Source organism: Jaculus jaculus, chromosome 9, assembly GCF_020740685.1.
Source record: "Jaculus jaculus isolate mJacJac1 chromosome 9, mJacJac1.mat.Y.cur, whole genome shotgun sequence".
Taxonomy (NCBI): Eukaryota; Metazoa; Chordata; class Mammalia; order Rodentia; family Dipodidae; genus Jaculus; species Jaculus jaculus.
Genome location: NC_059110.1, coordinates 117,987,247 through 118,002,420, shown reverse-complemented (window position 1 = coordinate 118,002,420; position 15,174 = coordinate 117,987,247). Strand labels below are relative to the sequence as shown.

General features: G+C 59.1%; 1 protein-coding gene across 2 annotated transcripts in view; it reads left to right on the top strand.

Moving 5' to 3' along the window:
* Bahcc1 (BAH domain and coiled-coil containing 1) overlaps window positions 1–15,174 on the top strand; it is a 62,658-nt gene that overhangs the window by 19,867 nt on the left and 27,617 nt on the right. For both annotated transcript variants that reach the window (XM_045158010.1, XM_045158009.1), the window contains exons 2-3: window positions 4,947–5,126; window positions 13,751–13,873. In XM_045158010.1, coding sequence (XP_045013945.1) covers window positions 4,947–5,126; window positions 13,751–13,873 — 303 coding nt within the window. The remainder of the gene's footprint in view (window positions 1–4,946; window positions 5,127–13,750; window positions 13,874–15,174) is intronic.

The window sequence follows — 15,174 nt, the reverse complement described above, 5'->3', positions numbered from 1 at the left end:
GCAGCTCTGTTCTCTCCTATCCTGCTGGCTCAGGCCGGTGTCTGTGCTGAGCTGGGACAGCCTCGCAGAAGAGCCAGGTGCTCAAACATGGCCAGCACTGGACTGTCCAACCAGCCAGGCCTGGCCTCTGGTGTGCCAGGTCCTTGGTGAGGGGGTCCTTGGCAGAGGTACTAGACAGCCATTCAGACATATAAGGAGCTTTTCTTCAGGAGTACAAGCTGGTAGCTTCCCTAAACAATACCCAGGCACCTAGGCACATTAGTGCCCTTAGGCTGCCCTATGTCTCACTTGTGGACCACCCTGGCCACCACAAACAAGTGAGTCTGGCATGCAGGTGGGTGGGAGGAGAGCCCCCACCAGCTGTATCTGGCTACACAGGCCTCCTTTGCATCGTCCCTTGCAACTTGCTGCCATTCCTAAGAGCCACACCATAGCCTCGGGGTAAGGGCCCAGCTCCGCGATCAGAGATCCCCAAGTGTCGTAGGAATCCAGCTCCTAACACCCCAAGTGCCAGGTGCAGTGGGCTTGTTGTTCACTGCAAGGCTACCCTTGACCAGTCAGCCCTCTGAGGAACATGGACAGGTCAGGGCCCCTTTGACTAGTCACAGAGGTTTTGTATCTCGCCAGGAAGTGACCTGAAAGCTATAGGGCTCCTAGCAGCCTCCAAGGCATGCCGTTCTGGGCCCACCTGTGTGCTAGCAGCCTTGGAGCAGCCAGGATCCAGGTGTGGCACATCACCCTGTGCAGGTCGCCGGTCTTGGCATGGGGACCGACTGGCCTCCCAGATATGGGGGCCATGTCTTAGGCGCTCATCAACTGAACCTGCCATGCTGGCTTCCGAAGTGATTTTCTCAGCCAGCTGGGCATCTGGGCCAGGACTCCATGGTGTCCTGGGCAGAGCTGAGGTGGCCTTGGAACTGGGACTAGAGCCCACCCTGTATCTAGAGCTCCAGGCCAAGCAGTGGAGCGTCCAGTGGGGACTGGTACATGGAGTAGCCTGCCCATGGCCCTCTGGTGCATTAGTGTTCAGATCCCCCCGGGAAGAAGCGCCATGTACCACACCTCTGTGACGCGTGGAGTGGCCTGTCCAGGCCCCTTAGAGGACTGGCTGGGGGGGGAGGGGGCAGGGGTGATTTTAGAGTGAACAGGCCCATTCAACCTGGCACTTGGACCTGTGGGGCTAGCTAGGGTCAACCATTCGGCGTCAGTCATGCCCTATACCTCAGGACCTGGGAACCCTGGTGGCACTGAGCCATATGGGTCTGTAAAGCTACTGGCAGGGGAGGTGCCAACATGGTTGGTGTGAGGATTTGGGTGCCTGGCCAAAGAGGGCCCTTGTCAGGAAATCCTCTGGGCCTCTGCACTGTTCTGGGCTCCCCACTGCCCATCCTAGCCTAGGCTGGTGACCAGAGCAATCTGTAGGCAGGGAGGGACCTAGCCAAGCCGAAAGGGCCTGCAGCCTAGATCCTGGCCGGGCTTGGCCTGTGGTGCTGGCTCTGGCAGTGGCCCAGGCTGAACTGGGCTCCCAGACAGCCACTGCACCGGCTCTGTCTGGGTTGGCTACTGGTCAGCAGGCGGGGGCTGGGACACGGTTGCCAGGTCTGCCCACAGCTCTGCTGGCCTGGCCTGGTGCCATTGCTGAAGTCCTCTGAGGTGGAGGTGACAATAGGAGCGCAGAGGCTTTGTCCTGGGGTTCCCTAGGCTGCCTGGGAGCTGGGTGGATGTGGGGAGGGTTTCCGGGAGCTAACGGCCTCCTCCCCCAGCGTTGCTGCCCTCTGTGAGAGCACTTGCCTGGCAGGGGTCTGTGGGATTCACTGCCAGGTTTGCTGCCAGGCTCAGGGTGGGGAGGCGCTCACCCTTTCCAAGCCAGAGTGAGGGTCACGGTCTTGTGTGGGCCATGCTGGTGAAGAGGGGTGTAAGACAAGGTGCCTGCCTGGACCAATCTGAGCTGCTGGCCTGCTGGCCAGGAGGCTGGCTTCCGGACTCCCAGTATGGAGATGTTAGGGCTGTCAGGCTGTACTTCAGCTGAGGTCACCATCACCTGAAAAGGGGGTGCCAGAAACACTCCGTGTCAGTAACCTCAGAGAAGGAGCTCTCTGGTAGTCTTACTGCTTGAACTGTAGTGAAAGTCACTGTGGCATTTGTATAATGAGGACATAGCACCCAGCCCCTTAACTACCATCAAAGAAGAGAAAGGAGGGCAGGTGCCAGCCAGCCCAGCAGCCAGAACCTTGGGGTCAGGAAACAGCTGGTCAGAGCAGCCCTGTCCCCAGCCCCTCATTTCCCACACTCTGGGGCATGAGTCTGTTTTAAGAGAAAGCAGCAACCAAGGATTGCCCCCCCGCCACCCACCCCGCCAAATTGGGAAACAATCTGGTGCAGGGTGATGAGGCACTAGGCACAGGTAGGCTAGTGTGTCGTTGGGGTGTCCTCGGCCCTCACTCAGCGAGGGGTGGGAGCTGGCCAGGCGCAGTGTTGTTTGCCCCCAAGGCCTCCGGGCAGAGCGGCCGGCTTCTGGGACAGCGTTGGAGCAAGATGTCAGCCAGAGTCCCTGAGGGCCATCGGTCTCCCTCACCCTGGGATCTGGCTTGCTGGTCCAGTTGTTCAAATTCCCCACTGGACTGCCGCCCCTCAGCTGCCCAGTGCATCCCATAAGGTGGCCCTTGGGGGGCAGTAGGGTTTTGGATGGCGAGATTTTCTGCTGCTCCCTTTTCTTGCGAGGTGACTGTGAGGGAGCTCTTGCCTTGCCTCAGTTTCCCTGGGTCTGTGGGCCCTGTGAGACCCTGGCTGCAGCTGCAGCTGGCTGAGAGCCATGCCAGCGTCGTGGTGAGAGCCATGCCAGCGTCGTGGTGTGGGGGAACTCAAGGCGCAAGGTTCCCAGGCCAAGATGTTGAAGAATTTTTTTCTCCAGACCCAACGTTTGGACTCTGTTGCTTCCCACTGTCCTGGGGAGGAAGGGGTAGGTGGAGCTCCGTGGGATGGAATGGGGGTGAGAAGGCCTAGGGGACTTGGAGTGAGCCAGGGCAGGGCAGAAAATTTGCAGCTGGGGCGGCCACACTCATCCCACAGGCATGCCCCCCCCTCCAGGGTCCCTGGAGTAGGACAGGGAGGCCAGCATTTATTTTCCTTCCCAGTCTGGAAGTCCCTACCCGTGGCTGGACAAGCCAATAGTCTGGCTGGGGCCCCTGACAATCCTGGCCCTGTGGTCTGGGAAGTCCCTGGCTCCTGGGCACCTCAGCCTGCTTTCCTTAGCTCTGAGCAGAGGCTTGTCTTAGAGCTCTACCCGACCAGCAATCTCAGACCCTTCCTTCGGCCGTATCTGGGAGGAGCCCCCCTACTGCAAGCCCCATCCCCTCCCTACACAGCCTGTCCCTCATGCCAGAAGAGGAAGAAACCAAATGGTCTTCCCCCTGCCCTGGGCTAGAAGCTGGCAGGGCACAGGGTGGCTGCCAGGGTCTCCTGGGCAATCCCGCTCTCCGAGCCTGGCTGCCTCTCTGCTGAGTCACCGTGTCTGGGAAGCTCCCAGGGCCAAGCCTGGTGGGATGAGGCATTACCAATTTACCAATTCCCCTGGCTACCGGGCAGGAAGCTACTGCCCTGACTCACCTTGGGCTGGCCTCCTCCCTCCTAGGCCCAGAGCCCTACACCCCTCTCTGCCCTGGGATGGTCCCATACCAGGTTCACTTCCCAGGGACAGGTGGCAAAGTGCCAGGGCACCCTGCCCAGGTAGGGGCCAGTCTTGCAGTCCAGACCACCCACTGAGTGGCCCCATGTACAGAGGCTCTGTGTGCATGTGTGTCATGCTTGGACAAGAGCTAGTAGCCATGACAACCAGGGAAGCTTATTCCCCCTGGCATAGCCCGTGACAGTGACAGGGAGGGTGGGTTGGCAGGCTGTGGGTGCTGCCCTGGGGTCAGGAGCAGCTCACCATCTACTTTGCCCTCAGGCCACCAGTGAAAATGCAAGGGTGCTGGGCCCATCTTGGAAACCTCCGGCTCCTGACACCTGACCACTGTTGGCTGGTTGGTGCCAGCCCAGTAGAGGCCTGATTCTGCATAACCCAGAGGGCACTTTGAGATTTGACCCTTATCGTTCGGTCCTCTTTCCCTCTCATCTCCGTCTTTCTTCGGACTCAGTTCTGCCTTGCTTTTCTGGGACCGTGACACAGCCCTGTCCCACAGCCTTTGGCTGCAGCCCTGCTAGTTCCAGGCATATCACCTGAGCCCCTTCTTTCAGGATAATGTGGGCAAAGCATACTGTCAAATCCACCACAACTGAGAGGCCTTTAGGTGCCAACTGCCATTCCTGAGAACATCAGGTGATGGGCCTCCAAGAAGGCCCGAAAGGCACTTTGTCTACCACAAGGCCTAAATGTTTACGTGGCATGCCGCCCTCTCTGTGATGGTGGCGGAAGACGTGATGGGGGTTAGGTGACGTGGGTGGTGAATGTAGGTAGCAAGGTGGCGTGGTTGGCGGTGATATCGTTGGCCGTGGTAACATGGAATGGTGGTGGCGGCGGCGGCTAAGTTACGTGGACCGGGATGGTGGTGGTGCTGCAGTTGCTGTTCGTGGTGCTGTGGCTTTGGGTGGTGGTGGTGATGTGCTTGTTGCTGAAGATGTGGGAGGTGATGTGGACAGTGGTGGTGGCGATGTGGGCTGATTGATGATGTGCAGAGGGTGTTAACCTTGGTTCCACAGTAACAGGAGGGTAATCAGTCCTAATACACCTGAGGCACTAGGAGGCTCAAGTGTGATTGTCAGTGCCTGTGTGGGCAGCTTTTCCTACCACAGGCTTCTTGGATAGTTTGATGACAGGGGTCCTATGGGAGCTGGGAGGGCCTGAGATGCACCCGGAAGGAGGACTTCTGGGGCAGGCTGCTGTCCCTGTCCCCCCAGAGCTGTGCCATGGAGCCGCCGCCAGATTCATTCTTACCCTTTGTCCACAGCCAGCAGCCGCCTGATGGGAAATTCCCCAGCCTCCTCTTTCATGGGCAGCTTCCTCACCAGCAGCCTGGGCTCGCCAGCTTCCACGCACCCCAGTGGCCCCACCTCCTCCCCCTCTGAGCAGGCCTATCGTGGCTCCCACCCCGCTACCTCCCAGATCTGGCTGTCCCACTCCCACGAAGGTAAGTCCGGTCTGAGCTGTGGATTGACCGTGGCAAAGCCCAGCCAGCGGGCCCTGCCAAGCATGCTGGGTGGGGAGGGGGGCCTCCCTGCTGAGGAAGCCCCTCAGGGGAGGTGGTAATTGGTTGGAAATGGGGTGGCCCCTGCTAGGCACTGGGCCTAACCAGATGTGTACTCCAGATGTGGGCAAGGAGGACTCTGGGGGAGCTGAGGAAATGTGGAACACAGCTGGGCCAGCCGGATTGGGCTGTGCCCTGTGTCGTTAGCTGCCCCCATCTCCCAACCTCGAGGAGGTGTGAGCTCCAGATATGCCAGCTGGGAAGGAGAGGTGGGGAGAGGGCGCTATCAGCAGCCCAGGCTTGCCCCCTGGACTCTCCCAAGCCTCTTGTGTCTCACGAATTAATACCTGTCGCTCTCAGGTGTCACGGAGGGCAGGAGGATCCCCAGAGACTTGCCGAGACCCCAGGCTCCCCTGCCCTGCCCAGCCGCCTAGGGTTTGCTGGGCACCTGGGTGCTGTGACAGGGATGGTGGTCCTGGGACACAACGGCCTCGGGCTACGATGGCCCAGGCTCCTGATGTTGCTGACGTACCCTTGGCTGTTTGTACTTCACGGTGTGGGAAGGGTTAACAACCCCCCCACACACACCCCGCTGGCACACAGGAGGTGATTGCAGTTGGCAGCGGGCACATAGGGCTCGCGCTCCTGGCACCCGGCGTTGCAGTAACTCAATGACCGCCGTGCTCAGCGTCGTGTTTACAGAGCGCAGTGGACCCACACACAGCGCATGGCCCCGCCAGTGTTCCAGGCAGAGAGATTAGCGCCCAGCACTGCTGGAAGCTGGAGAAACCTCTCTTTGTGCAACAAGAAGGGGCTGTTTTCCAAACAGGACAGGTGACGAGTGAGGGACAGTTGTTAAAGTAATCTCGGCTTTAGGCGCCACTCGGAGCACACATGTTGGGCAGGTGATAAGGAATACGGCTCTCCCGATGGAGGGACGCCAGCAGGGTCCTGAGGACAAATGGGCAGAGTGGGGTCCTTGGCCCAAACCCACCTGTGCTCTGCTTCCCACCCGCTTCAGCCCCAAAGACTGTGCCGACAGAGCCAGGCCCTAGCGCATTGCTCCCAACCAAGCCATGGGTGGCCCCAGGCCCCGCCGAGGCTGTGCCCCATAGCCAGCCCCCATCCAGCCTTCTGTGAATGCTGGGCGTCTCCCAGCTGGCCACAGCATCTGGTTCCCAGGATGTCTGTGAGAGGGAGAAGAGTAGACAAGCAGGAGGAGCAGACAGACAGGAGGCCACTCACAAGGACTGCTCCTCGTTGGCATGGCCGCAGGTGCACAGGGCCACCCTGAGCTGGCTGACTTGACTTCCCTCCTTGCCGTCCACACTGCGTCCTGTCAGGCCCCAGGCATGGCAGCCCACGCCCAGCTATGTATAGACACGTAGATGCCTGCTTCCTCTCCATCTTACACTGGATGCCGCACCAACCAGAACAGTTTGGGGGTGTCACCACTTGCTCTGCAGCCCCGTCCTACCCCTCACTGGGCTACTCAGAGGGTGGGTGGGTGGTTGGAGGCCCACGGATAGTGCTCCCAATGGCTGTCCTGATGGAACTGCTTATGGGCTGTTCTGTGGACCCCCAACCTTTAGCCCCTCACACAATGCCCTGTGCTGGCGGATTGCGTATTCCTGCCCCGGCCTCAGGGATGTCCACCTGGTTGAGGAAAGCCTGCATCCAGGTGATAGGCTGCCTTTGTCCTAGGCCATCTTTCCCCAGCCCCATTCTGAGTCCTGCATTTAAGGCAAAAAGTGGGTCTGGTACATCCCAAAGCTCGGCTGTGTCGCGAAGAGAAGGTTCTTTGAAACCAGCCCCAAGGGCAACAGCCATCTCTGCCCACTTCTGAGCAACCCCTGTACCCAGTCCCAAACGCAGCATAAGAAGTGGGCTATGTAGGACTCCAGAGCAGGACACAGGGCCCACTTGGGGCAGGAGACAAAAAGGTGGGGGTGGGGGAGGCAGCCGTCCTGGAGCCGGTGTCAGCCCCCCCACAACCTGCTAAGCTCCACCTGAAAGTGGACGTAAGTCCACATCCGTCTGGGAATCATGTAACGGCACACACCTCCCAGGCCTGTGCCTCAGTTTCCCCACATCTGCTGCCCCGGGCTGACCCCTCTGCAGGGGTTCCCCTGTCCTCTACGTCTGCAGCCTTACTCCCCAACAGGCCACGTGGTGCAGCCGACTTAGCATGGTCTACGCAGAGGCCAGGGCAGGCGGGGCGGGAGCGAGTGGCAGGCTGGCTGGCTGCCCTGGCAGTGTGCCTGGCTGCTAGTCTGACGAGGTGCCAGCTGGCTCCACGTGCCGGAGCCTGTTTCTCGGCCGTGTGTGTTCAGGAGGGGGGGCGAGGCAGGCAGAGGGCACGCGACATAGCCAGAGTGGGGGCTGTCCAGCGTGGGGGCTGCCTGGGAGGTCAGCCCAGAGGCCTGGCCTCCCCCTTGTCCTGCTTCCCTCCACCACCTCCAGGATGGGCGGGGGGGGGCAGGCGCTTAGCACTGCCCACTCATCATCCCCTGCATCCAGGGCAAGCGTGTAGAACCCCAGGTGGGGTTGGTCACAGGTGCCACCCTCACTGTAGGCAGGGCCTCTGAACCAGCCGGAAGATGTCCCCTCCTCCACCATCTGCAGGGCAGCTGCTCGAACCAGGCTGGGCTTCCTGTGTCCCTGGAACAGCTGGGGGTGCAGGGGAGGCACCCCAGTGTTGGAGGAACCGCCCTAGAACATCTGGCCCTGGGCAGGGCCTGCTTGCTCAGCCCCAGGCCTGTTGGCCTTTTGGCTCACCCAAGACGAGGGTCTCATTAGAAGCGGACCCTCAAGGGACTGGGGTGGGGTGGACAGCAGAGCTAGCCTGGGGCAGAGGTGAGGGACTGTCTGCCAACCTGCCTTGGGTGGGTCAGGACAAGGGTGTGGGTGCAGCACAGCTGGCCCTATTCTCAGTGAGCCTGCCCCCACCCCAGCTGCCTGCCCAGGACCACCCACAGGGCCATGAAAGGGGATGCCATTGCGGGCGGGGGTGGGGAGGGGGGGAGGGGTATGGCATGAGCTTGGAGCAGCCACAGCCAGACTCGTCGTGGTCTCTTGTGCCACCTGGAGGGGGAGTCACGGGCACACGTGCCAGTACTGGCTGTTCGCCTAGCCAGCCTCTGACAAAGACAGACCCACCCTGGTGGCCATTTCTCCATCCGGGCCTGGCTGGATTCCAGGGACAGGAGCCACACACAGAAGCCACCAAGTGTGCCCTGCTGTTGCAGACCCCACAGCCTCTTCCATGCCACCAGCTGCTCTCATCTCCCTTAGTACCTTGTGAGGCCTCGGGACTTGTCAGGACTTCCGGAGCAAGCAGGAGCTGGAACGTGTCCAAAAAGGAAATGGGTCCACCCAGCACCCACTCACGTGGGTGGCCAAAAGCCTCCAGTGGGCCTTCAGGTGCCACCTCCTGGAATTCCCTCTGCCCCACTACCTTCTCTCCAGATGCTGGAAGCCCCATCCCATATTTTGTGGTTGGTTTTGTTTTCTTTTTCTTGACACACAGGGCTCATGATGTAGCCCTGGCTAGCCTGGAGCTTGCTTTTCAGACCAGGCTGGCCTTGAGCTTGCAATGATCCTCCCGTTCGCTGGGATCACAGGCTGCTCCACTAAGCCACGCAAGCCTCTCCCTTTCTTACACCTGTTGCCTCTGTGGCTAAAATGTCACCTTTATAGGCCCCTCCAGGCCCTGGCCTTTCCTCTTTGGCCCTCTCCCTCACCCCAGATGCTCCACATTTCATAGTGTCTCTACCCATGTCCATAGGAGCTGCAACCGGGATCTCGGGGAAAGAATGAGGGTGAGCTAAACCCTGTCCTGGAGCTCTGGGGGTCCACTAGCCCAGCTGGCCCCGGTGCAACCGGGAAGCCACTGCAAGGCCTCAGGCCCCGTCCCTCCGTGACCACAGCCCACAGCCTGAGAGCTCCATTAGCCTCAGGCTTGTCTGCTCGGCTGCAAGGGTTTTGAGCCTGTTTCGATACCTGTAAACCACACAAGTCAGCGTGGCTGTTTGGAGCCAGCAAGACACTGGACATATGTGGTACAGAGAGCAGCTTCCTCCTTCCCACGTCTCCGTCTCCTGTGGGGGCTGTCCATGGCTGGGGCCAGGGCCTTGGCCACCAGTGGGGTCTGACCAGGACAGGAACAGGTAGATGCCTGCCAGACGCCCCTGCACACCACCCGTGAATGAGTGACAACCAGGCACAGTGGCCTGCCTGAAAGGGGTGTGGAAAGGATGGGTGGCAGAGCCACTATGCCAGATGCACACAAAGTGTTGGGGGCAGACCTTGAATGCCCCTGCTGGTCTCCTGTGACTCGAGTTGCCTACTCAGCCCTTCTACCTGCCCACAGCCTGTCTTAAGCTCCTCCGTATGGTATGAGGGCCTGTCCAGGACTCCAGGATCCAGGGCATACTGCCCATGGGATCCTGGCCCCTTAGCCACTCCTCTAGGCCAAGGGACAGATGGAGCCTGCCAGGCCCTGTACCCGGGGTGCCAGTGGGACAGTATTCTACAGGCCTGTGGAGGAGATTGAGGGCATACCCGAAGGGCTGCCCTTCCAAGCTCCAGAGGACACCGTGGGTGGTCAGTTCTAGGAGCTGCACCTTGAAATCCTGGCTTGAATGGCAAGGAGCCTGACCATCTGGAGTGAGGAGAGCCTGAAGCGGGGAGGTTTGGATGTTTAGAGAACCTGGGCTGTTGCTAGGTTGCTCTCTTTAGCCACTAAAGCCGGGATGGCCAGTGACCTTGTCCATTCCCAGGGCAGACGCTCCTAGTCAGTTAGGTTGCCTCAGAATTTTTAGTCCAGCCTCTTTTGAATGAAAGGGGTGTCACCTGAGTGAGTGGGCTAGCTCCAGTCAGTGCTGGGCAGCCGTGTGTGGCAGCACCCTAAGTGACAAGAAGATGCCAGGCATCTCCACCAGGCCACTTCTGAGGGAAGTGGGAGGCTTGCAGTGAGGCTGGTTGGGCAGGAAAAGCCCCTGCCCCATGGCCGCCAAACCCGACTTCCCGTTTCCCTGCCGTCCTCACTGTGCTTCAAATGCTGCCCATAGGTTACCCCACCTTTAGCCACTCCTCTTTTTCTGCCCCCCTGGGCAGGTGTCCCCCACTCACCCTTCTCTGGCAGCCATAGAAGAGGATGAGATGTCCTCAGCAAGGCTTCCACACCCAGTCAGGGCCCCTTTCCCAAGTCAGCTAGAGGCTCTGAGGCAAGAAGTGGCCTTGGGTTTGTCACCTGCTGGTCACAGTGGCAGAGCAGGCTGAGGCTGTGGGAGGGAGTTCCTGGGGCCTTGAGGTCTTCCAGCAGGAGTGTGGGCTGGAAGATCTGGCTGTCAGAGGTGCACACTTGGCCTCCTGGGCCTGCCCTCCCAGCTGTCCCTTGCCACCCCCCACCAAGACCTTCCCCAGCACTCTGCGGCCCAGGCCATCTCCCCAGTCTCCCTGGCCCTTGCAGGGTGCCGCCGATCCCAAGTCTGGATTTTGGTCTCAGAGCAGTTGCTCTGATTCACAAAAGTCATTTTCTGCTTTCTTCTTCAGTTCAGAAAGTAGAGTCTTGAGGAAGAGAAAGAAGCCCTTCTGTTGCTGGACTGAGAGAACCCCTGTCCCCACCCTCCTTCCCAGGACTCCCTGCCCTGCCTCCACCCTGGGAGGTGGAGAGCCACTAAACTTCTGACTGGCCTGTAGATGTAGGCCTCATTCCCTGACCTGGCCACTGTCAACTCAGGGCCACCCGTCCTCACAGCCCTGTCAGTGCACAGGGCAGGGTGTCTGCCCCTCAGCCAGCCAAGTGCCTGCTGTCCCCAGAGAACTGTGAGAGACCCAGACCTCGTGAAGGGGCATGGAGTAGGGGTGTCCAAGCCTGGGAAACAGCGTCTGGGAAGAAGGAATTTACAGACTTCTGTTTACCAAAACGAGGCCCATAAAATATTTAACAGCAGCCAATTACGGGGGGACAGCTGCAGTGGTTTAACCCCCTTCCCCTGCCCCCCACCCCGGCTGCTCCCACCCTGGCCTCTCGGCTTTGTCAGGTCTTCCAGGAGCTGAGTTTAATCTGGCTAACATCTGCTGCAGATGTGTTCACATGCTCTAGGCCAATGTAACAAGCCTCACAGCCTCTGCCTACTCCTGGGGGGGGGGTAACGGGGGACAGTGAGGACAGGCCTGGAAGTGGGCACCTTGCCCAAGCCCTCCCATGTGGGCTGAGGGCATTCCCTCAGCACACAGCCAGCAGGTTCCCCTGTTGCAGCACTTCTCCGAGGCGCCTCAGGGCTCAGATGGGAGGCTGCACCTTCAGGGAGGCCAGAGCTTCACCCATGCAACAGCGCCAGGCTCCCACTGAGCCAGAGAATGCAGCCCTGGTGGCCGCATGTGGACCAGAGGTCCCTGCCTAGGCCTGAACAGGCTAGGAGCGAGCTATTTCCCAGCCCCTTGTCCTTTGCCTGAGCTGCGTGCCAGGGCTGCCTTGCATCGCCCCCCGCCAAACCAGCCCTCTCTCGGCACCAGGGCCATTTGTCCCCATGGACCCACAGAGGCCTCTTCTACTTCAGTGTCCAGGCAGGTCAGCTTTGGAGCTCCTGGGGACATGGGACAGAAAACAGACACATCCGGAGAGCTGTCCTGCACTTCTGGGGCTGCCTCTCTGGTGGTGACCTCCTGAGAGGTGGTCTCATGCCATGAACACGCGGCTGCCTGTGGTTCAAAGGAGCCCTGTCTCAGCAGCCCTGGGGCCCCATGGGAAAGGAAGCAAAGCATGCTGAGCGACACTGTCCTGCGGAACTTACCAGTGACTTCACCACAACACTTGAGGGCTGTGACTGCTTCCCTGTGTCCGTGAATCAAGGCACCCCTTTATCAAATGACAATAGTTGGGATGTTGCCTGCTCTAGGCTGTCCCTCTCCAGGGACTGTGGCTGCCCTTCATAACCAGCCTGCTCTCCTCTGCCTGTCCCTCTGGGGACACCCCAGAGACTCCTGCTCCCTTGTCACAGCCCATTGTAGCCTGAGATGTCAGACTATCAGAAGCTCTTGGGACAGCAATGAGGTAGGTCCCCAGGAGAAGCTCCTCTAGGGCCTGATCTCCATGGGGACATGTTCAGAGTGGCTCTGACCATGCAGAGAGCTGTGCTGTGTCCCAACCCAGCTGCTTTTTGTTCTGGTTTTTTCTTGGAAGGTGGGCAAGTGCCCACAAACCTAGCAGGATATCTCTGAGTTGATGCTCCAGGTATCCTGGCTCCCCCTAGGCCTCGGCCTGATGCTCATAGCGGGCGCTAGAATGCCCCAGCCCCACATATTCACAGATAGCTAGATTCATGCTGACAAAGATAGGCGTCGACTGAAGGCCCAGCCACTGGAAGATCGACCTCAGCCTGGCCCAGATCCCTCTTGGAGCTCTCAACCCATTTAACAAAGGCCTCTGGAATATGACCAGGAAAGCCAGCCACCTGGCCTGGATGCAAGCCAGGCTGGAGGAGACCCCAACTTCCCTCCCCTGTCCTAGCATCTTAACAGCTGCCAAGATGGTAGTAGTGAATAGGGATGGCTAGCCACCAACAGGCAAACCTCTCTGGTGGGTCCTCAGTCTCCCCTGTGAGACCTGATGGGAAGGGCCACCTCACAAACCACAATCCAGGTAGCTGCCAGTTCTGGGGAGCTGAGCAGTGCTAAAGCTTCTGTGCCCCACCCCCAGCAGGCTGCCAGCACCCAGTCCTGTAGGCTGTGACCAGTCCTGTAGGCTGAGACCTAATGGAGCAAGAGCCGTGTCTATTCTAGGTGACCAGAGGCACCGGAGACCCTGGGCCAACAGGGCAGCAGCAGCTCCAGGCAGTGGCTAGCATTCCTATAGACACAGCCCTACAGAGCTTTTGCTGCCTCAGAGGGATGGACCTCTTAGGTCTGAGAGTGGCCACTCAAAGTCCCCAGACAAGGGGCTGGGTTCTCTCACGCTAGGACACTGTGCCATGGCTAGGACCAGCTTCTTTGCAAACATGGGCATGAAAAAACCGGGCCTCGGTGCAGAGCTGAGTAGAGAAGAGACTTGTGGCTTCTCACAGATGGGAGCCTGAGCACCCAGCTGTACCGCCCAGGGGTGTGAATCACCCAAATAAACTCTGGCACACCACAATGCCGCCAGAGTTGTCTGCTTGCCCTGTGGAGGGCTCAGGCTGGAGGCTGTGTCTGGCCTGGCTCTCCCTTAGCTAAGAGCGTACAGGGATCTGCTCACTGCACAGCCTTCTCTCAAGACGCCTTCGCTCCAAGCCCCTTTGTTGCCTAGTCTGGAAGCTCCCACCACACCAAGTGCTGCTGGGAGGGAATCAGAAGCTGCCGCCCCCCTCTCCCCAGCCCATCAGCAATTCAATTTGTGCTGCACCGGAGGGATGGTATTAGTCGAGTCAGAGTTAATGTGATGTATTGATGGGTTGATTTCCCACTGGCGGGCTGTGCCCAGGCTCTGCCGGGTGTCACTCCTGGGCTGCCAGCCCGCTTCTCACCTATTTCAGGTCATGGTGGTCAAGAGCCACCTTGACAAGCCAGTCCTTTTGCTTCTCTAGCTCCTGCGTACCCCAGATTTTCGGGGAGTCTGGCATCTACCTTCCTACCAGTCAGCCACTTGGATCACCATGGAAACAGCAATGTTCTCTACGGGCAACATCGTTTCTATGGAACCCAAAAAGGCAAGTGCTGTGGAGCCTGTGTGGGGTGCAGTGTCCTGGGCATGAGTTTAAGAAGTACTGGTGAGCCCTCTTCACCAGGGATAGGGCCCATGGAGAATGTCCCAGGATCACCATCAGGCACAGACAGAGGGCCTTGTTAGAGGTCCTTGAAACAGCTATGCTATATACTTCAGGGTCTCAGTACTCATGTTTTGTTTTTTTTTAATTTGTTGTTATCGTCATTTATTTGAGAGGGGCCAGGAAGAGAATGGGCATGCCAGGGCCTCTGGCCACTTCAAAGGAATTCCAGATGCATGTGCCACCTTGTGCATCTGGCTTACATGGGGCCTGGGGAATTGAACCTGGGTCCTTTGGCTTTGTAGGCAAGCACCTTAATCACTAAGCCATCTCTCCAGCCCAGTATCCCTGTTTTGCTAAGCACCCCCAGCAGCTTACGGAATTCAGGAGTAGCTCAGTGCGAGAAGCCTTCAACTAGGGCAGGATCACAGAAGCTTGGTCCAGATCTTAGCTGTCAGGAGCCCTTGCTCTGGCACCAGCCCTTGGTTCCTCATGTTGGCACTGCAAGGGCAGTGGCAGTAGGTCCCACCCAGGAGCCTGTTGGGGAGGCCTGGCTGGAGGTAGCCAGGGGCGCACCCGAAGGCCATGGTTCCTATAAGCAGGTGGGGTTTGCAGGAAGAGGGGTACGACATCTTATTTGTGTTTTGGAAAGTCCTACCAGGGTGGTGGCCAGGGCTGGCATTGGGTTAGTGACCACATTTTAGGTTCAGATGACCCTATGACAGCACAGGACTCAGCCTCAGATTTGGGGTGTTACAAGGGCAGAATTGGTGGTGACAGGGGACATACTGGGGCAGGGGAGGGCAGAGGGTCTCAGGTGACCCCAGTTCCTGGTCTGGGTTATGGGGAGGGCCTATTCGTGCAGGCACAGTTGGAAAAGGTGAATCCAACTTAAATGCACCAAGGCAGGGGCCACCCAGGGGAGAGGTGCTGCACCTCCGTGGTTCTCCTATAGAGAGTGGGTGAGGATAAATCATCTCACCAAAGCCCCAAGGAGCCTCCCACAGCCGCCAGCAGAGACTGGAACACTGAGAGGTGCACCAGGGTACAAAGAGCACCCACAGTGGGTCCTTGGGCTACCCTGCACCTTTGGCCTCAGAAGAGTCTTGGAGCCACCAAAGCAAGCTCTGAAATGTCCTTGGCCTTGCTTAGGCTGGTTAGCTGGAATTGGTGCAGGCTGGGCTTTATTTGGGGTTCCTCCAGGAAGCCTCCCCAAGTCCCACTCAAGGGCCTAGCTCCATCCT